The 22,742-nt window shown below is 40.1% G+C and overlaps 2 protein-coding genes across 2 annotated transcripts; one reads left to right on the top strand and one right to left on the bottom strand.

The window, feature by feature from the left end:
- The first annotated feature begins 4,932 nt into the window (after positions 1-4,932).
- On the top strand, positions 4,933-9,001 carry GHRL (ghrelin and obestatin prepropeptide). The gene is given in 5 exon segments (XM_084635134.1): positions 4,933-4,944; positions 4,946-5,065; positions 5,522-5,632; positions 6,186-6,294; positions 8,926-9,001. Coding segments are annotated over 5 exon segments (390 nt in total). The 5' UTR covers positions 4,933-4,941; the 3' UTR covers positions 8,973-9,001.
- A 1,157-nt stretch (positions 9,002-10,158) lies between these two features.
- TATDN2 (TatD DNase domain containing 2) lies at positions 10,159-22,729 on the bottom strand. The gene is made up of 6 exons (XM_084635132.1): positions 21,894-22,729; positions 18,583-19,056; positions 14,699-15,610; positions 13,699-13,826; positions 12,287-12,470; positions 10,159-11,313 (listed from the first exon to the last, which is right to left on the bottom strand). The coding sequence occupies exons 1-6, from the start codon at positions 22,323-22,325 to the stop codon at positions 11,173-11,175; spliced, it is 2,271 nt and encodes a 756-aa protein (XP_084491258.1). The 5' UTR covers positions 22,326-22,729; the 3' UTR covers positions 10,159-11,172.
- Between the last annotated feature and the right edge of the window lie 13 nt (positions 22,730-22,742).

Raw genomic sequence — 22,742 nt, 5'->3', positions numbered from 1 at the left:
CCTTCCTGATGTGCCCAAGGGCATATGCTGTACTGCCCTTAATAACTGGGGGACTGTGGCAGCTCTGATAAAGCCTTGAGCAAGGAACTAGAATAAAACTTGTTCTCTTGGCATGCTCTAGTGCAGCTATCAGCATTGGGTATCTCGCCCTACTAGTATTATCTTCTCTGGTCTTCACTTGATGTAATGTGGGTCATCAGGGGAGAAAGCACTAAGAAGAAAACTCAACAACTAAAGCTTGCTCACCTGGCTTTGGTTAAAACCCTAACCCTTTGCTGGAGTGAAGTATATCACACAAGTTTCATTATGGATATTTTCAGATGAAAAAGTTGAGAGCAGTTTTCATACCCTTTCTCCATCACCAAGAGGTGCTGCGCTAGGTCTTTGAGCTGTATTTCTGTTTATAGCGGCCCTCCTTTCTTTACTACTTCCCAATTGCACTGAAAAGACATGGCAGAGAGAGACACTGCACATTTACATAGCTGCGCTGGGGTGTGTAACATTCCTTTTTATGTTTAGCTGCACTGTTGGCATATACAAAGAGGAGAAGCCGAGTTATCTAAGATCAATATTTGCTGGAACATGAGAGATAAAGCCTTTTTAGAAACAGTATAGCAAAGGAGTATTTCCATTTTTAAACTAACACTGACTTATACCCAAAGCTGATGGGAGTGATATTTTTCCTGTACATGATTTTAAAATACCTTCTTCCTTTTTATGTTGTCTGGTTCTCTGCAAAAACACATGCACTCAGTGTCTGTGCTTCACTCCTCAGGTGTTCAAATGGATTTGTTTTTTAGGAAGCAAACCTTTTTATCCCATAGCCATCACTCCATGGCTTTAGATCCTCTACCATCAATCTTTCCCCGGTAGGATTCTCACCTGCTTATTACAAAAGTATTTTAACCTCTCTACCCAAGCCCCTCACCTAATTAGTAAGTTATTCAGGACCCTTGCCATGGACCATGGCTCCTTACCCAATTAGAAGTGAAAATGTACTGGACTATAAAGCTACCCATTGCAAAGTCTCAAACTATTATTTGTGCTGTGGCTGCCACACACAACCTTCATAGCCCTGAATTATCCAAAGCAGAGAGTTTGGCAGAAGAAGTTCCTAAGATCCCACAGGTACAAGCACAGAATGAAAGACCCCACAGGGCACCTCTGATTTTCCAACACCAGGTTTAGAAATGAAAACAAGTTTGCCTTGGTTAATCTTACCATTAGGGGACTTAACAGGCAAGGTGCTTTCTGAGGGAGCTGCTAGGGTCCAGACTGTTTATAGTTTTAAAGGTCACTAGATCTTGAATTGCAAGTACAGGCATTATGTCCCCAACTCAAAGTGTTTAAGACTGTGGTTAAACTTATGAATTGTAGATAAAATTAAGTACCTTTAAGTACTTTGCTTGAATTGGAATTTATGGACCAGATCTTCAAAGGTATTTAGGCACTTAACTCCTATTCCTAAATGCCTTTGAAAATCTGGAACTATATGCCAGGGGTGACCAAATTTACTGACCCTCAAGCCACATGTGCTAACCTTCACAAGTTCAAAAGCTGCAAGACATGTACAACCTGCCCTGCAGGGCAGTGCCTACTGGGGTGTAGGACTTCACTCTGACATTTCCCAGTGGGGCTAAAACCCTGAGACACCCCACCCCCCCATATCTGCAAGACAGAAGCCCTTAGCCCCACCATTCTGTTGCAGGCCAGAAGCCCCAAGCTCCCCTGCCAGTCTGGTAGATGGAGAATTGAGGGCATGGGGTAGGGGGGCCCTTAGCAAGCCACACTTTAACTATGAAAGAGCTGCATGTGGCTCATGAGGTGTGGTTTGGCCACACCTGCTATATACTAACAGCTTCTTATCACATCATCTTTAAAAATACACAATTATGTATAGGTGGGTCCAGTTAGAGATGATCAAAAAATGAGGTTTTGTCAAATGTATTTTTTCCTAAGACAAATGTCATTTGATAAAGTTTATCTATGGAAGACTTCACAACAAAATAAAAAATCCAGCACATGAAAATCAAAATGTTTGAACACAAATAAATGAAATTAAAAATTAAATTATTTTTTTACACTTTTTTCCTGAGGAAGAAGGGGAGGGGAAAAAACTGGTAGTGAGGTGGAAACCTCTCAATCTCCCACCTTCCCCCTCCTGTGGCAGAATGTGAAAAGGACACATTAAAATGAGTTTTGTGACCTTTATTTGTGAAAGTTTGTTTTTGTTTTATATTAAAACCATTACCCATCTTACATATTTTTTGCTGGTGAATTAATTAATGGGGTGATTATTACAAGCAAAACCTAAGTACCTGAGAGAAGTTTTTTAATCAGTCTGTTTAAACTTTTTAGGTTTTAGCCCTATTTAACTCCAGCTTCTGACAAAACACTTGTGAGAAAAGGTCTCCTGGCTTCTCACAGTCAGAGGTTTAGAGACACCCTGAGCATGAGATTGCATCCCTGCCCATCTTGGATAATAGCCCCTGATGGACCAATCCTCTATGAACTTTTCTAGTTCACAGAACCCTGTTTGGAACCCTGTTATTCTTTTAGCCACCACAACATCCCATGACAATGAGTTCCACAGATGGAGCATTGTGTGAGAAAGTATTTCCTCATGTTTGTATTAAACCTGTTGCCTATTAATTTCATCAGGTGACCCCTAGTTTTTGTATTCTGGGAAGGATAAACAGTTCTATTTTTCCATACCATTCATGATTTTACCAACCTCTACAATATTCCCCCTTACTCATCTCTTTTCTAAGCAGAGTAGCCCTAATCTTTTCACTCTCTCTTCATAGGGAAGCCATTCCATATCCCTGATCATCTTTGTTCCCTTTCTCTGAACCTTTTCCAGTTTCAGTATATCTTTTGTGAACGGGAGTGACCAGAACTGGACACAGTATTGAAGGTGTGGGGACACCATGGATTTACAGTGGCATGATGATATTTTCTGCCTTATTTTCTATCCCTTTCCTCATAGTTCCTAACATTGTTAGTGTTTTTGTCCATGGCTGTGCATTTAGTTCAAGTTTTCAGAGAATGATCCACTGTGACTCCAAGATCCCTTTCTTGAGTAGTAACAGCTAAATTAGAACTTGTCATTGGGGAAAAATAATTCCTACTTTATACAATGTGTATTACTTTGCATTTATCAATGTTGAATTTCACAATTCATGTCATTGCCCAGTCAGTTTTGTGATATTGCCATGTAACTTTGGCATCAGCTTTGGAACTAACTATCTTGAATAATTTAGCAGCTGCAATTTTGTCACTTCATTGTTCATACCCTTTTCCAGCTTGTTAATGAATACGTAGAACCGCAATGGTCCCAGCAAAGATGCTGTTTCCATTGTGAAAATTGACTATTTAATCCTACCCTTTATTTCCTGTTTTTAAGTAGTTACTGAACCATGAGAGGACCTCCTGTTATCCCACGACTACTTGGTTTCCTTAAGAGCCTTTGGTAAGGGACCTTGTCAAAGGCTTTCTGAAAACCCACCACGGATCAGAATAGTAGTCCAGCTAGTCTAATATCCCATCTCTGGCAGCAGCCAGAATCCTCCAGAAGGCATCTGGGGAATAATCTACCCCCTACACAGGATTCACCTTGATTGCTAGAGGTTAGAGACTGGCTTAAGGTCTGAAGCATGAGATTTACCATCACTTTCAAATTTTTGTCACTAATTATGACAACTCTGTCTATTCTTTATCCCTATAAATATCCAATCCCTTTATCAAATTTAATTAAATTCTGGACCATAATGACTTCCAATGTCAGAGTTCCAGATTAAACAAACATTATTTGAAAAAGTATTTCCTTTTATTGATTTGGAATATCCCACCTTTAAATTTAATTGAATGTCCTCTAGTTCTTGTGTTAGGAGATAGAGCTACAGTTCTAGCTCTGTAGTCTCTACACCATGTGCTTTTATCATATCCCATGTTTCTCCTGAAGAAAGGAGATGAAATCAGTCTTTTCAATTTCTCTTCATGTGAGAGGTTTTACCAGGCCTTGGATTACTATTATTCCTCCTCTCTAAATCCCGTTCCAGTTTTGAAAAAGTAAAAGACACACCCTCCCACCCCAGCTATCGAGGGCTGAAAGCTGCTTCAAGTTTGACCCCTCCAGCAAAACAAAGCAAGGCAACATTTGATAAGGTAGAACACAGCTAAAGACCACCAGCAGGGAATTTTAAAACAAAACATACAGCTCTCAATTTCATTTTCCATTATAGGTCACAAACATAGCTTCTTTATATCTTAAGATACACTCCATTGAACTATACCAGTCCAAATATGCATAAAAGTATTCTTAGGATAATAAAACACTATTTAATCTTTAGGTAAATGGAAAAGTCTTTAAATTAGGCTCTTTTCTTTAAAGAGTCACTACCATATCCCACAGAAAATCTAATGCAGCAACAGATCTATGCATTATTTTCACTTTCTGTTGATTTTGTCACAATGACATGAAAAGAGCGGTTTCCAAGGAATTCCAAATACATGTTGGATTGCATTTGAAAAGGTGTTTTATCACAAAACAAATACTCCAGGCACTATATAAATGCTTAACAGCAGCAGCCATATGATGAACAAGAAATCTCAGGTAGGTAACCTTTGAGACTGCCTTTTTTGTTTTCCTACACACTTCCTCTCCTTCAGTTTTATATTTTTCTACTTGTGGAGGGAAATAAGGTAAGTTTCATACAATTTTATTTCTTATTAAAGTAATAAACTCACCTATAAAAGCAGGATCTCTGTAAGACGACCAACTACCTCATATACATGTACCTTTAGTAAACATTACAAATTTATCTGAAATCAGTTTATGAAAAATTGCAGGTTGAATCTGGACTCAAGGAAATAAAAGTGTCAATAAAAAGCATACTAAGTTGTCCTATCTTTATTAAGTTTTCAGGTTTGATACAGTCTATGCCCAAAGTCACTCATGTTTCTCAGAAGCACTATGCTGGGAATTCTCCTTATCTGCATTCTCTGGACAGAGACTATTATGGCTGGATCTAGTTTTTTAAGCCCTGAATATCAAAACACACAGGTAAAATTTAGGTATATTTTACTCTTCTTCCCTCTTCTTTCAAAACTACTTCTTGAGACAAAATATTTTTTATAATACTCAGAAAAATCTATCAAAATACTGCCTCAACTTAAGAAGGTACAAGTTCTGCCAAAGGAAAGGTTTATCCCAATTCCCAGATGAATAACATAAACCAATAGGGCTGCATCCACAGTAGGAAAATTATACAATTCTGCAGTGGTGGCAACAAAGGGGGATGTTGTAGCGTAGACAAGACTTTGATGACTTTACCACTGTTGTCTGCTTACAGCAAGGTAAGAAAACAGCGTAGACAAAAAAACCCTGTCTACGCTACAGCTCCCACCTAATGGAGCTGCCCATATGGTGAATTACGGATTCTAATTTTTCTGCTGTAGACAAGGCCTAATTGTTTGTCTATGGATAGAGTATTTACACTGTGTTTTGGTTACTTTCCAGCAACGAAAGGATCCAAAAAAGCATACAACAAAGTTAAACCGCCGAGCTGCAGAAGGACTTTTGGATGCAGATGCAAGGCAGATAGAAGGAGACAATGAAATAGAAATTAAGGTTTGTATTTTACACTCAGTTTTTAAGAGGGTTAGTTTTGCATATGACCACATAATAAAAAATGAATAGATTGTGATACACAAACGTGGTACAAATCAAAACTACACTGATATCTGATTTGAGAAGCAGTTAGAAAAAGCACTTGAAAATGGTAACCATAGCTAATCTTAAAAAAAATCTAAAGCAGTTTAAAAATTTATTGCAACTGGTCAAACTGCAACCTCCTACTGAAGATTTACTTCCATTTCAAGATACATGTACAATGAAATTTCACTTTGTAGACTTTCTTCAGTAGTCTCACATTTTGCTGTATTTTGTTTACAATAGCTATACACAGGGTAATTGCTGTTTCTCATGTGTATAGTTATTTCAACCACAAGTCAAGTGGGTGCTTAGCAGGAACAAGTTTTCCTCGTTTTCACAGACCTCAGCTAACACTGTTCCCATGAATGTAATCAGTCTGCAAAGTCTGTTCACCCAATAGCAGAAAAGAATGGAACTCTCTTTAAGGAAACTGTTAAACTGAGCTCTTCTGGTTTGGTGTTTTCATTAGCTTAATGTTCCCTTTGAAATTGGTGTCAAGATAACAGAAGACCAGTACCAGGAGTATGGACAAGTGCTGGAGAAGATCCTAGAGGACATTCTTGCAGAGGACACTTTAGGTACTTCTCCCTCCCACATCCCAACTCCTCTGTGCGGGACTGGTGGGTGGAGAAGAGTGTTCCAAGAACTTTTGCTGGAAGTAAAGGGTATTGTATAACTTAATATATAAAACATTGGGCCAAGATTTCAAGAGCCACTTTGGGTGTTCAACGTGACACTCTGTAAAGGGACCTGATTTTCAGATTGGGCAAATAGGATCCCTCATTGTTTTATTTGGGAATCCAAAAATAGAAGCAACTAACATCACAGATTACTTCTGAAAATCTCAGGTTTTTTTATGCCTCCCACAAGCCAACATCTTCATCTCTCTGGCAGTGAAAGAGACCAAAACCAGGGTGGATAAAAATCAATGATTTTTTTAAAGATCATTTTTAAAAAAAATATTTAAATAGGTTTTTTCCTCAAAAAGCATTTTATCAAAAAAATGCAATCTAAAGATAGTATTAATTAAGATCCATTATAGCTCAAAAATCTCTCATCATGGAATAGGGATTATAAATTCTAATTCTATAGTATGAGAATATATTCACGTAACGTTTAAGAGTTTTGTAAATGAGTTCCAACAGTTCATGGATTAGGGACCCAATCTTATGCGGTTTCACAGGCTTCTGTATAGATTTAAGTTAATCTTTCTATCTACCCACTGGAACTCAGTATCTTCTAGACTGAGCACTATTATAGATATTTAGTTTTCCAGTTCTCAAACTGCGGATTTGTGTCTCCAGAGAACAAGCTTAACACTAAAAAATGTTTTAAAATATAGAGGTGAGAAATAACAGACTTCAACTTTGTCACTCTGCAAATTTGTGTACACAGAGTCAATCCCTTACCTCTCTCTAAAAGTGAAAAGTTTCAAAAAGTTCAATGAATAGAAGATTGTTGGGGGTGGAATAGATCTGGGCAAGGAGAAGAAGTCTAGAGATAAATGTGAGAAACGAGGGACATATGCTTGTTTTGTTAAAATATGGTATATTCACTGTTGAAGAAAAAAAATCCAGAATACTTAACGTTGTTGTTTTAGTTAAATAAAACAATTTAAATGTCTGTCTGGTTATGTTCTCCTAAAACAGCATGGCAAGAAAATCCTCCAAATATTAATGATTAACCTGTTGAATTGGAGATATTTATGAATTAATTGGAAGGTGAACTATCTGCTTCAATTACCTTTGGTAATTGAAATAATCAAACAACCATTCATTTTCTGATATAGCTGTAACACTAATCTGAAAAGTTTTCCAAATAAATCACTGTTTAAAAATGTATAGTGTGTACCTTCTAAAAATGAAACCTACATCTATCTCTGAGTTGTGAAAAATCTGTATTAAGGTTATAACAACCAGGAAGAATGCACTTTTATGTATAAAACCCATGATTAAATAGAGTCTTCCTGACTAGTGATTTAAATCAAATTCACCCTGACCAAAACTATGCATTAGCAATGGAAAAGCAAACAAAACTCATTTTAATTGTCACAGATACTATTTTGCTGTCTCTCCATTCCACCACATCAAGACCAAGTGTGTCTTATCCTCACCTTCAAGGCCCTGGTGCTTCTCTCTGCTCTTTTATTGTGTTGGCCCTTCACCCTCTCCACTCTGCTAGCAATGCCAGTTTTGATAGTCTGATTGTCCATTCCCGTTAAAGATTTCTTTATGCTTTTTACTGCGTCTCCTTAAGCTTGAACAGATGGATCTGCAAGGCCACTTACTCTGTCTTCTTTCAAATCCCTTCTCAAGCCTCACGTTTTCCAGGGGCAGGTCTTCACTACCCACTGGATAGGCAGGTAGTGATCGATCTATTGGGGATCGATTTATCATGTCTTGTCTAGATGCAATAAATCGATCCCCGAACGTGCTCCCCGTCAACTCCGGAACTCCAGCTTGCGAGAGGCGGAAGCGGAGTCGATGGGGGAGCGGCAGCACTCGACTCGCCGCCATCCTCACAGCCAGGTAAGTCGACCTAGGTAAGCAGACTTCAGCTACGCTATTTGCGTAGCTGAAGTTGCGTATCTTAGGTCGACCGCCCTCTCCCCCGCAGTGTAGACCAGGGCCAAGTCTCTTCAGAGAAGTCAGCCACTATAATTATGTAATAGCAGCAAGTATACATAGAACTGTGTATAGGTCTTCCTCTCCCTCACTTTTCACATGCTGCTTAGTAACACATACAATAAACTTTTCTGACAGGGATTACATCAACAGGACTTTGATCTTGGTTCGGCTTCTGGGAACTACTCTAATATAAATATTAAAAACTAATGGAAAAATTAACACGAGTTACATACCCAGCAAAACAGACAGAGGACAAATAGATACATAGATTTTTGGTTACCTTTTATTCAATACTCAAGAGTACATTCACCTGCAAAAACCCAGAACACCTAATTTGGTCTGTTAAATGAGTAATCAGAGATTTCACCCAATTTAATAAAAAAAACAGATGTTATGCATTTCACTCTAATATGATAATATCCTGTTAGAAAGATCTGTATTCTTGTATGTCTGTCAACATCGATTGTTTTGTTTAAACTTTATATGGCAAGGATGTCTAAACCTGTTAATACTACTTAAATAATTCAACAGTAAAAACAAAAAAAAAGTAAAAATTAAAATCTCTACCCTCTTCCCTTTCAGAAACCCAAAACTGGCACGAGTTGAAACGTGAAGATGTTACAAACTGATTAGAGTACAACAAAATTCTGCTCATTGGCTTGGATTGCTTTAAATCTTGCTTTACATTGTGCAATGGATGATAATAGCATGTGTTAAAAGACAAATGCATAAAGCTGAACATTTTGCAGTTTTAAAAAGGACATTTTGTTGTGTAACAGGTCTTTGGATGAGGTTGCAAGTAGTATAGATATGGTAGACAGATAGCTGCAAGCAAGGTCAATCACACTGAAGTCTAAATGGTTTTCTTACCTTTCAAAACTATGCGCCTGAAGCTACCTGTTCTGAAAGTGAGGATAAACTGTGTTAGTCTACCATATGCTTCTTGCAGCAGAAAATAAAGCTACTGTTGAAACCGCAGTCATTTGTTTATGGATACTATATACATGTGGCACGAGATGGAAGTTTCAGTCTCCATTATACACCTATGTATATGATAAAGGGATGTGCATATGAAGTTATCTTTTAAGAGCCTAGTTAATTACACAAGTCATATGTTGACATCCATTACAAAGGGCCCTATCCTGCATCCCCTGAAGTAAATGAGAATTCTGCAGTTAATTTCAATAGACACAATATTGTCTCCTTAGTGGTCCTAAAGAGGAAGGGGAGCAGCAAATTATACCCTTTACAACATGAAAGCTTTTAAACTGTTGCTTTGTCAAAAAGATTAGTAAATTCACAAGTGGCAGTTATCCATGAGGGGGGCTGTGGTATAGCCAAACCTACTGAGACATACACTTGTGGTGGAAATACTGGTCAACTTCACATTCAAGTATTTCAGTCTGTTGATTTAAGACAGGCTATGTGCACTTACAATAATATTTGGAGTAATACTGTTAGAAAATTATGTATTTAACAACCTGTGTACAGAACATGAGGCCACAACACCTGCTTGATACTAGCATACACATGTGGCCAATGTACAAAGTGGAAAGGCGTAACTGAACACCTTCACAGTGTCATTTATTAGTTTGGAGGGGTTGCCCGATTATTAGAATGGAACTCTTCCATTTATCAATCTAGATTTCACAGATAACTAAAATCAATCTACAAAAACTTAGCATAGTTCTGTATAAACCGAACAACAATTTAACAGCATCTCTTTCTCAGAGATCTTTATTTACAAATAAGCTTTAAAAAAGTTTCAACTGTAGTTTCAAGGTACATTAAAAGTAACCTATATTACAGAAAAATTAAGTCATTGTCATTTGTCAAATTGCCCTCTGAAAGCAGTTAAACTGGCCTGAAGTAGTTTAAAATTAGACTTACTTTTACAAAAAGCTTATTTTGAGAAGTATATTCACCAAAGTGCTTTGCATTTCTGTCACACAGGCATTTTTCTTCACGATAACACAGTTGGGTCACAACCCCATAGAAGAACCTTCAGGATGGATTTTCACATTCAATTGCATACTACAGGATCTATCAAAAGTGGGATCAGTGGGCTTCTATGTTCATACTCCACTTTGGTTCTCTTAAAACCTCACTGTAACCAAAAAACACTCATGTCTTTTTGAGGCTATTCAACACTCTGGTAATTTTAACATTTTGCTGAAAAAATTTAAAAGCTTATTTGGCACCTACATGCTGTTTACTTTATCCAAAGAAAGGCACTTGTACACAAACAACACTTAACAATTTTGGGTATGTTTTCATTCTGTGGCATGAGGAAGTCTGTGCACAGTTATGCATCAAATTCTCTGCTCTGATACATACTCTTTTCTGTATAGCCTCAGCAATTAGGTGCTTTAAGAAGCCAAGATCATTGCTCACCTTTTGGGCTCTAAGCTCGAGTAATCTATATCTGCTCAATAATTATAGGCTGTTCACTCTTGAACAGGCTAATACAAATAAAGCTGAATAAAATCCCATAATATTTACCACAGCAGATTCTCTTCGTCTCCACAAGAAAAACCATTTACCCAACAAAGACATCAACACCCTTTCTTGTGGTACGTCACAAGGAGACAATGGACTAGTAGAGAATGAAAAGGAGATGCAAAGGGATATAGATTAAAAGGGAATGTGTAACACTTTTGGGAGGAGTAGGGATGGCAAGTCATGAGCACTTAATACTAACCATCATCTCCAAGTTGGATTGCAGCATAACATTTTGGGGCCACAGAAGACATAATATACTTGAAGGGTTTGTCACCATTTCACAGTAGCTTTCCTGACCTCGCTCTTCTCACATTTGCTAGCACCATCCTATAGATTGTACATGTGGTTGGTGTTCTGCCTTAGAACAGCCAAGGTACGGGAGAGTGGCAGGTCCTTCAGACGGGCAATCTCTCTCACTGTGTGCAGGGCTAATCCTGGGTGAGAATACTGGCATATGCTTTTGGGAACCTGCACAAACATTAATGAAAGGGAAAAGTTAAGAATGGTGTAGGTCACTTCCTCCTGTCTGCAATATACAGAACCAGTCAAGAGTTATCACTTCAAGCCTCTAAATATGATCACTGACATTTTTCAGAAAGTGTCTTTCAACAATAATACTATTTGATGTTCCCAGTGTTTCTTCCATCCCAGGGCTCTTTATAAGGGCAGCAGCCAGCAAACAAACTGCACAACGGGAGAAGGAAACTATTGGCCAGAGACATTGGAGTAAATCTCTCTCCATTCATGCAAAGCAGAAAGGACCTCTGTTTTTCCAAGTCCTGTATGTAGAGAATTAAGTATGTTGACTACAGATAAACAAAGGGATGAGTTGGCCCAGCTAAGATCTGAACCTGTGGTTCTAAACAGTCTATAATTTCAAATCTGAGGCTTAGATCACTGCTACTTTGTAAAGGGAACACCTTACCAGACATATTAGAACTTGCTTCCAGATCCACATGCTTTGAATATTTGAAGCAGAAAACAGACCTACAAATGCAATATTCTAATCCAGGGGTCGGCAACCTTTGGCACACGGCCCATCAGGGTAATCTGCTGGAGGCCACGAGACATTTTGTTTACGTTGACCGTCCACAGGCACGACCGCCCGCACTCCCAGTGGCCGCAGTTTGCCATTCCCAGCCAATGGGAGTTTCAGGCAGCAGCAGCCAGCACGTCCCTTGTTGTTTCCTGCAGCTCCCATTGGCCGGGAATGGCAAACCGCGGCCACTGGGAGCTGTGGGGAGCCATGCCTGCAGATGGTCAATGTAAACAAAACGTCTCGCGGCCTGCCAGCGGATTACCCTGATGGGCCGCATGCCCAAGGGTGCCAACCCATTCTAATCCATTCCTTCTTGCAGATGTCCTATCACACTTCTGACAATGCAACATTAACACCATGGGCAGAAAAGAATGTTTTGAGCATTTCTAGAAACATACTTACCTGCCTAGGAAGGAAATAGGGAGCATCTGTTTCTACAATTATTCTGTTCAAAGGAATTTTTCTTATAGTCTCTCTGGCTTCAAAGGCAGATGAGTAAGTCAGCAGTGCAGTGAATCCCACAGAAAGGTTTGGGAAATGCTCTAGCAATGGCTCAATGACATCGTAACTACCAGTAAAACAATGCCTAAGGGTAAACAGAAAACTTTGGTCATTCTCCAAGGTAACAGTTTTGCAAATTTCTAATAGGAGACAGACTCAGGGATAAGAATTCAAGGATTCAGTTTTCTTGGATTAGCCCAATCCTGTCTAATGTTTCAGTATTTAATGGGGATTGACTCAAAATTGAAGGGGTCAGGAAGGGTGGGATTATTGTAGAAAAGACAGGGAAAAGACTGCACGGATTGGGGCAAGCCGCACAGCAGTCAAAGCAACGAACAGGAGCTAGATGATACTTAACATGGTTGCTGCCACCAGGTAGAATTCTTCAACAATTTAGAATAAAAACATCTGTTAAGATTGTTCATTTAGTTCTGTGTAGCGCGCAATGCGTTCCTACAGATCATGCATCAGCTGGGAACTTCCAATCACATTAAAATGCAATTTAGATATTCCCAGCATTACAATTCTGGTTTCATTCATGATTTTAGAGGTTTGACCTCTTATTAAAAAAAACAAAAAAGTTTTAACAGAAGAGAAGTCTGATCTATTTAAATAAATTACTTGTTTCTGAAGACCTTTTATTTAACTAACAGTAGTAACACTTAAAATTACTAGAACCAACAGAGATTAGAGAAAATGGTTTTGTTTCCCCTGGATTTAGCTACACTGTGTGTAAATACAAGTTTGGGTATAATCAGTTCAATGGTTTCCCCTTTATAGTCAGTTTCCTCTTTTTGTGTAGATCTCTTACATAGTAGTAAGGGGAGGAAACAGATTTTAAAATTAAAAAAAGGATAGGAAAGTGTGATTGTAAGAGTCACAAGTTGGCAGGTAGATTCAGGGAGAGGTGCGAGGTGCAACAGCCAACAGTACTTTTACCTCCATTTTCAAACTGACAATGCCCGTTCCAGACACTAAATGTCCCCTTCAGAATGAGTCAAATTCATAGCTTCAGAACACAACACAGTTATATCAGAACAACTTCTGCTGCATCACTTCCTGTCGATTCCTAAGGCATCCTCAGAATTCTTTTAAGAAGCCATGAAACATTACTGCTGCAGTAAAGCTTCCATAATTTTAAGCACTGACGATCCAGCTACCTCCCTATTTCTTTTTCAATTAAAGCATCACCTGGTCTGAACAGTTCCATATATCTCCTGGTTTGTTATTTTACTAATGTAGGTATAATTTCTGATTTAATTATAGGATATCCAGCAATGAATGATAGAATTTAATTTAGCAAATACAGCTACCTGTGTATCTTGTAGTCTTTAGGCACAAACTTTTTCATGATCCCCAGCAGATCATCATCAGCCTCTCTGCAGTGTATTACCAAGGGTTTCCTTAAGGACACAGCCAGTTGCAGTTGCTTTTCAAATACCTGAATAAAATGTAAAAAAAAAAAGAGCACTACCTTAATTTCCACTAGAATTGTTCTAAAAACAAAGGGAATACAATGGGGTGATAGTAAGGGGTGGAAAAATCTATCCCCTAATTTATGCTGATTTCCTGTAAATCCATTCACGTTTTCAGAGGAATTGTTACAAAAGACACCCAGGCACTATGGTGATCGGTGCACTAGCTTTCTACACCAATAAATGTATTCATTTCAGTTTTAGTTACTTGGATCAAACTATCACACACCTATAAGTTTATAAAGTCATATTTTGAAGCACCTTCCAAAATGTGAATAGATATTTTTATTTAACAAATGAGAAAACTGAAGGTGCAGATTTTTCCAAAGTTAAAAAGGAAGTCTGTGACAAAGCTGGAAATGGAGTGGAGTTCTCCTTCCTTTCAGTGTTGTCCATGATGCTTCCCTACAATACTGTATGGTACTTTTGGCCAGCTATCCAGGTATTTGTATTATGCTCATCACTACCATATCAGGATTCTCGCATTCTAAATATACATTTCAGAGGCTGCAAGAAAAAATAACTAGAATACACATGTAATATGCTTTGTAACTTGCCAACATCTCATTTATCCAATATGTCTCCAATTCAAATTTGGAAAACTGTTAGGAGGGAAGACCATAAGAGTATTTGATGAATGATTTATACATCTTCATCTGAAAAGGTCTAATTCACATATCACCCTGAGGGTTCTCTTCTATCCCAAAATGAATATAAAGGTTGTAGAAAGCTAAAGTATGTTGTATACAGAGAAAAGAAAAAAAAGTTTAGAATCCATAGGTAAACCTGAAAGAAAAGTTCCAATTAGTACCATACAATTAGAAGCTCAGCTCCTTACCTCATGTTGCTTGGAGATATCAGTAGAGCATTTATAAGAGTAGTCTAGACCCATCTCTCCAAATGCAATAGCTTTCGGGTGCCTCAGTGCCTGTAAGAGATTTCTTTCATGGAGGTCTGTGTAGTAACGTGCAAAATGTGGATGACAGCCAAATGCTCCCCAAACCATTTCTTCTTTTAACAAATCCTCCCACAAGAAGTCCTTTAGGGTCCGAGGATCACAGAAGTCAGCTATACAGCCTTGAAATTCTTTGGGAAAGGAGCTATTGTAAACTTTTCTAAACTTTGCAAACGTGCCTCTGAAAGACATCTTGGAATACAGCATGTCCAGGTGGCAATGGGTATCTATGAAACCCTCCTGTAAATGTTTAGGGAGTTCAATAGTTGCTTCCTGCTTTACATATTCAGAAGTAAAAGAATCAGACATCCGTGCTCTAGAGATAATGGGAGCATATGATTCTGCTTCCTTGCTAGACAATTTGCTTTTCTCCTCAGAGATCAGGGAAGACTCAAAAGAATGTGATCTCCAATATTCACCTTCAATTGCAGACTCTAGATCTTTTGATGTATTGGAAGGAGTGCTTGCTGCAAATTCTACAGAAATATCACAAAGATGACTGCTACTTGAGCCACCTAAATAAGAAGTATCCTCACCGGGGTTTGAAAATGAATGATTAGGTGGTTTTGGACTACTTGTCCAGCACTTTGCAAAGTCACCCCATGGGTGACTGTACAGATGAGCAGGGTACGTTACGTAATCAGTTATAACTGGTGAAGTCTCCAAAACAACTGACCTATTGTGATGTGGAACTGAATCCTCCTGGGAGAACCTAGCTAAAGATTCTACATCATCCACATCAGACCAATCACTTCCCACGGAGGGCTCCTTTTCCAGCGTATCTCGCTCTTTGAACTGCAAGTCAAATGGAAACAACATATACAACCGAAACAATCTTAACTTTGTGAACAGTAAATTGTAGGAGTGTCAGAGTTAGATGTTCCACTTTGTAGCCTATTATTTACCAAAACCTGAGCTGTTCCAGTAAGCACATGAAAACCTCAGACTGAACAAATATACAGGGTTGCTGTCTGAACAAAAGAATTACTGACATGAGACTAAGGCCTTGTCTACACTTAAAAGCTTTACTGCTTTAACTATGCCCATATAGTTAAGTAGCAAAACCCCCTTAATGTGGACCCAATTATACTGGTATAGCTTATTTTTGTTTGGCAAATGAAATAAACTTTACTAATATAACTGTGTCTACACTGGAGGCTTTACCAGCATAATGTCAATTATATAAAAAAAACCCAACAGTCACACTCCCAACTGACAATTATCCTGGTAAAACTTTTTAACTATAGAGCAGGCCTAAAAGGAATCCTTCAGATGTCAAGCTCAGAATATGCGGTAAGGCAAGAAAAACTGCTAAGAGAGGGGCTAGTAAGTGGAAGGGCAGAGATCTGTACTAACTGTAGCTCACAGACATCAGAGCTGTAAAAGATTAGGTCACCTGGACAGGATGAACAAGCTACTGTAGGATTGTTCCATACAGAACATTACACCTTAAATTTGACCTAGGTGAAATTGTCACTCTTTTCTCAGGCAATCCAGGATGACCTAACAGATCACCTCCATCTCTAACGTCTATGATTTGGTTTCTTTTATAAAGGAGGAAAGACTGGAAGGAGAATCTGATTGGAATACAGAATTGTGTGGTAACCACAAAGAAAAGTGCATTGCTTCAGATGTATGCAACAAGTGCCTATCCTATTCTCTAGATCGGGGTAGTCTGTTTTTTTTTGTCAAGGTCCAAATTTCATGGTCAAGGTATAGTTAAAGCCTGGACTCCAGAGAAACATTTTTCACACTGCAAGTGCCCCTGTTCAACAAGCACAAACAATGCTGTGTAATATATACAGTGCTTATTGCAGGGGTAGTCAATAGGCAGACCGCATGCCAAATACAGACCGCCAGAGGTTTTTCAGTGGATCATGAAATTCTGGGGGATCCATGGGCAGTTAGTGCAGGGGAGAGGAGGCCTAGTGCAGGTAGAGTGACTGGCCATGTGCTGGCAGGCTTGGGGGAGCTGGCGCCCAGGACTGACGGGTAACTCAGGGTTGCAGGTGTCCCCCAACCTTCCCTAAATGGAGCCCTCGCAGGTGCCTGGGGCTGGTAGTGGGAGTCCCAGTGCACCTGGCAGGGGCTCGATTGGCTGGGGGGAGAGGGGAGAATGGGACACCTACACCTCCCCTAGTTATGAGTCAGCCCCATGCACCAGCTCCCCCAAGCCCACCAGCATGCAGCCAGTCACTAGACCCCCGCCCGTTGCACTAACTGCCCCCAGCCCCAGAGTTTCGTGGTCTGGACAAAAGCCTCTGGTGGTCTGGATTTGGCATGCGGTCCGCCTATTGACTACCCCTGCAGTAAGCACTGTGTATATTAACCCACCTCCACAGAAGTCTCACTAATAAAAACCCTCGGACCCTCAGCCTACTACCCCTTCAAATGCCTAGGACAGAAAGTGAGCCTCAAAGTTCCTTAAAAGGTTAATAACCCAGGTTTTAGCAGAAAAGTGGATTCCAAAGTCTCTCCCCATCACAGAAAGCTCTACGTTAAGAGTTCAGAAGTGACTACAAGAAACAACATTTCATTCTAATTTACTGTAGTCAAAATATACAAAAACAGTAGTTAGCTCTTATATAGTGCTTTTTCATCACTAGATCTCAAATGTTTTACAAAGGAGGCAAGTATCATTATCCCAATTTTACAGATGAGGAAATGGAGGCTCAGAGAGGTAAAGTGATTTGCTAGAAATCACCCAAATCTGGCACTAGCCAGCTGGGATTAGAAATGAAGTCTTCTGAGTCCCAGTCCAGTGTTCTATCCACGAGGCAACACTGATTCCCAGTCAGAAAAAGAATGTATCAAATGTCTTTCTTCTCTGATTTCTGCAGAGATCCATCTCATATGGCATGTATAATAAGTATCCCTTATGCACCCTATAGAACAAAGCAAAGGATGCTAAATCTGATTTATATTAGAGTAATCATGCACAGGAACACATTTTGATTGTATCCTTAAATATTTTTTGAAGGGAAGGGGTACAGTAGTGCCTAGAAACCCTAGGGAAGATTTTCAACCATAGCCTCTGAAGAATCCACAAATAAGGGTTAATAAATTATGAATATATTACTTCTTTATTTAAGTTAATTAGCTCTTATTTTAAGGGACTGAACACAAAGATAAAGGGCAATAATATTCATCTGCAGCTACAACAGGACTTACATCTTCAGAGGTGATATCATAAGTTAGGAAAGATATAATGCTATAAAACTAACATTGCATAGACAAGGATGTGTTGCTTTTTACAGTCATTTTGGGATTATTATCCAAGAGTGAAACAAGACATGCATTGCTACCACCATTTTATGTTCTAGTTTGCATTAATGTTTACAGCTGCTATATTTCAGGGTTTAGCTATACTGAATCCCATTTTCTTAAACTAAAGTAGTGATACTAAAATGCTTCACATTAAGACTTTGTTTGTACAATTGACAGTGATATATTCTACACATTAAAAAATGGATCCTTCAAAATTAGCAGCTGGTATTTAGTGTTCCTAAATGCATATTCTTTATATGTAGGGGAAAATGGAGAGCGGCCATTGAATTCTACTCAAATGACATCAACATCTAGTAGAGAAATCTATGAGATTTTTCCCCAATACTGGGCACGAGCTTTGTGTTTTGAGTGTTTCCAATTTGGTCAGAAATACAAAGAACTTTGATTTGTTCATTTAAAGTTTTAACTAGTAAAATTCCAAATATTTTTTGATATGTCCTATTCAAGAAACACTACTTCATGGCCTCACACACACTTACCTCATAATCTTCTTCTGAACTCGAATTGTGTTCATCCACAAATACAAGCTTTGGAGAGGGTCCTGCAATATTTGGCCTTTGGTAATCCACATACTGTTCTTTGGGGTTACTCTGACCAGTGCTAACTGAACTATCACAAGCATTGTTTTCATCTACTGAAGTTTTCTGTCTGTCTGAACGTAGCTGACGTCGCTGATCTTCATGCCTTGAAACTGCACAGATACTTCTTGAGTTGCCATCTGATTTGCAAGGTTCTTTACTATGACAGAGCCTTTGATCTTGATCTCCACTTGATGTAGATGCCTCCTTTCTGACCTTTTTCCCTAATGATTTCCCAAAAGCATCCTGGAGAGCTCTAAGGTATATTACTGTGGATCCCTGATCCTTCATTCTCTTCTTCCTATGATCCACAGTCTGTTCTTCTGAGACACCTTTACCTTCAGTCCTTAGTGTGAGGTTACAGCCTGCACCATCCTTGGATTTATAAGACCATATAAAAAAGGAAACAGCATTATGTAGGTGCGCATAAGTAGTAAACATTTTACTAATCAGAAAGCATGTATGCTTTGTTGTGGGTGGGGAGAGTAGAAGGGTAAGAATTCCTCTCAAGCAGAGAGGACAGAGATGGGCAGCCTAAAAAATTTTACAGCACTACACACAAAGACTTAAAAGTCTCAGCATGTGCCGGAGGTATGGCCACATCTCTTATGTTACGAATGTGCTAACTTTTCCTTAACACTTACAAAAAAAGTGGCCAGAATCTGCTTTTTTCTGCAAAGTAAATGCCACCCTTAGGCTTCTGGAAAGCTGCCAATACAGCCACAATTTGAGAAAATATGGAAACCTTGTAGTAGGGGATCATTTCTCACCACTGGGAGCTGCTAATATTCTCTGCATTGTTGCAGAGGACTACACTCTTATCCCTTGTAAGAAAACAACCGTGTCTCCAGCGCCTCCTGTCCTTACAGTAGCGCCACAGAAGGTGTCTTTAGACTAGTCAGAACAAGACAGGCCATATTAGGATACTGTTTGGAACAGCTCGGTCCCATTCCAAGTAGGAAAAATGCTCTCCCCACTCAAAACCAGCCACAGGAGTCTTTGCCTATTAAAAGACTAAACTTTTCAAATAATATTAAAAGAGAATCAGGCATGCTGCAACCTAAATTATATTTAGGATTTGCACAGCTAGACCAACTCTTTGGCCTAGACTTTGCTAATATAAAAACAAACCCAGTATATTAAGCTTCAGAAGCCAGTCTCTGTAAAAATGGAACAAAACATATTAACGAAAATAAATGATATAATTTTGCTTCTTGAGGGCAAATGAAGGTCTAAAAGATTTTAACAAAGGAGTTTACTGCTTTAGAAAGACACAATCTGAATTATTTTTCCTGAAATTCTCTACAGAGAACTAAATAATTAATTCAGTTATAATACTAAAAAGATATAAAGTAACTGAAACCCGATAGAGAACCAAAATGATTTTTATTTAGGCCATTAAAAACTCTAGGATTTTGTTTGGCTTTGTTAAGCCTTTGCATTCAATATAGGAGTTAAGAAACAGCTGGAAAAGAGCTGTTAAAGATTTGACATCCTAACCCTACAGCTAAAGGTTGAGAAAGCTCCTAATGTACTTCTCCGGAGCTTCCACTTTTGCTGTAAGAGACAGGAAGACAAGATTTGAAAGGACTTCCAGGGGAAGGTATTGAAAAGTTTACACAGTTCTAAATTAACTAATGGAAAACAAGTGAAAGTTGTACAAAATGAATGAATGAATAATGAAAGGTAACAAGAAAATAAATTAGGCACTCTGATTAATCCATTTTACAATACAAAGGAACAAGGACAGTGAAAGTGAGTTTACCTTACAAATAAAACTTTATGCCTGGTGTACATGAACTTTTAAACAATGTAACTCACTGCCACAAGATATCACTGAGGCCAAGAATTTAGTAGGAGCAGGACTAAACATCAATATGGGTAATCAAAACATGTAGGTTTCAGAGTAACAGCCATGTTAGTCTGTATTCGCAAAAAGAAAAGGAGTACTTGTGGCACCTTAGAGACTAACCAATTTATTTGAGCATAAGCTTTCGTGAGCTGCATCCGATGCAGCGAGCTGTAGCTCACAGAAGCTTATGCTCAAATAAATTGGTTAGTCTCTAAGGTGCCACAAGTACTCTTTTTCTTTTTGCAAAACATGTAGCTACATTAAAGAAAAAAACACACATGGCTAGAAAATCTTCATGCTTCAAGGCACAAATAACCACTAACTAGGGTTAAACTAGAAACTTCACTGATGGACAAGATACAACAGTATTAAGGGTTTCTTGCACCTTTCTTTGTGCATCTAGTACCAGCCACAGTTGGAGACAGGCTGCCAAATTAAATTAGCCACTTCTATGATTTTGTATGGCAATTACTATGCTCCTGATATTTCCAAGGTAAAACAGGATAAAAATCTTCCTCCCCCACCCTCCTATCTTGCCAAAACAAACCAACTTTTTGGACTTTTTTTTAATACATCAAGAAGAAACAGATAGCACAAACCTATTTTCTCCCTTTGCAGGTTACCTTAAAACCACACAGACACATTTTTACTAGGGCTTTGTACAAGAGGCCATAAAAGTTAAGCCAGTTTTCTAAAACTTGCCTGTGCAACAGGATGAACCTTTTTCCCTGTTTACTGAGCTTTGTTTCAGAGCAAAATCAGAGAGGAGTCCTTGTAGCACCTTAGAGATTAATTATTTGAGCATAAGCTTTTGTGGGTTAATTTTAACCCACGAAAGTTTATGCGCTAATAAATTTGTTAGTCTCTAACGGGTCACAAGGTCTCCTCGTTGTTTTTGCTGATACAGACTAACACGACGACCACTCTGAAACCGGCTTCAGAGCACTACATTAAAACGACACACACTTTTACTGGCAAACAATTATAGCAAAACACTACATAAGACAAGTGAAGACTCTTGTCCTGTGATGCCAGCCCCCCCCCAAAGTAGGTGTGGTATTTTTAAAAAGTGGCTGGCAGGTCAAGTTAAAACACTGCCGCTGCACTGTTATCTTCTTCAACTCTTCCTGAAATGTAGCCCAAAAAAGCTCATCTTCCTCTCAACCAGGAAGCTGTACCTGTGCATTTTTAAAGAAGTCTGCAATAGAAAAAGGCCCCCCTCGGGGAATTAGCTGCACAAAGGGAGCAAAACACATAACTTCCTTCACAGGGCACCAAAACATTAAAGGCTTTGTCAAACTCCTCCTGTTTTCGGTCAGCTTTTGACTCTAGTTTGCAGCCTTTACTGTTGATCACATACCTCCCGGTTCAAAGACTCCCGGGGCAGGGAGACCAGATCTGCCTTGGACATTTCCCAGCCAAGAGGTTTCCTGAACAGGGTTCTCCTGGGAAGGGAAGAGCCCCTACCCCTCTCTTCCAGGCTGACGCTGCTCCCATCGGCTGCGGCATCTGGGGAGGAGCCTCGTGCAGAGGACGCGGCCCCGGACATCTCGCCGGCAGAGAGCCCTCGGCAAACGGCCTGCGGGGAAAGCCAAGTCCGCGCCCGTCCGCACGCCGCTGGCTTCCCTGCGCTCCGGGCCTCTCCCGCCTGCGCGGGGCAGCCGGCGGCGGAGCCGGGGCGGGAGGACGGACATGGCGGCCCTGCCGTGGCGCATTTGCGGTACTTGGCGGGGGAGCTGTCTGACCCGCCGTCCCATGCGCCCTTCGCCTTGCGGCGCCGGGCGGGCTCCATCGGGGCGCGGCACCTGCGCGGCGGGGAGCGCAGCCGTTAGCCACCGTTAGCCAGGCTCCGCGAGGGCAGCCGAAGCGAAGGGGCGGGGGCGGGGCGAACCCGCAGCCCGGGCAACAAAGCCCGAGCTTAGCGAGCGACCACCCCCACGAAGACCGCAGGGCTCCTCGGGCAGCCCCCGCAAGAGGCCACAGCGGCTGAGGGAGCCACGCCGGGGGCAGGCCGCTCGGGATCGGCGCCCGGCGGGGGGGTCCAGGCTGCGGGCCCTGGGTGGAGGGAGCCAGAGAAGGGGCCAGCAGGGGCGCCCCCCTTCCTCTCCGCCCCTCCCCCTCTCCATCCCTCCGAGCCCCGCCCTGGCGTTCTCATCGCCTCGGCAGGGACAGGCTGCGAAAAGGGGGGGCGGTCCGGGAGGGGCGGGTC

This window comes from Lepidochelys olivacea, assembly GCF_965140295.1.
Source record: "Lepidochelys olivacea isolate rLepOli2 genome assembly, chromosome: 7".
Classification (NCBI taxonomy): Eukaryota; Metazoa; Chordata; order Testudines; family Cheloniidae; genus Lepidochelys; species Lepidochelys olivacea.
The sequence above is the reverse complement of the archived record's forward strand: the minus strand, read 5'-3'. Positions and strand labels throughout refer to the sequence as shown.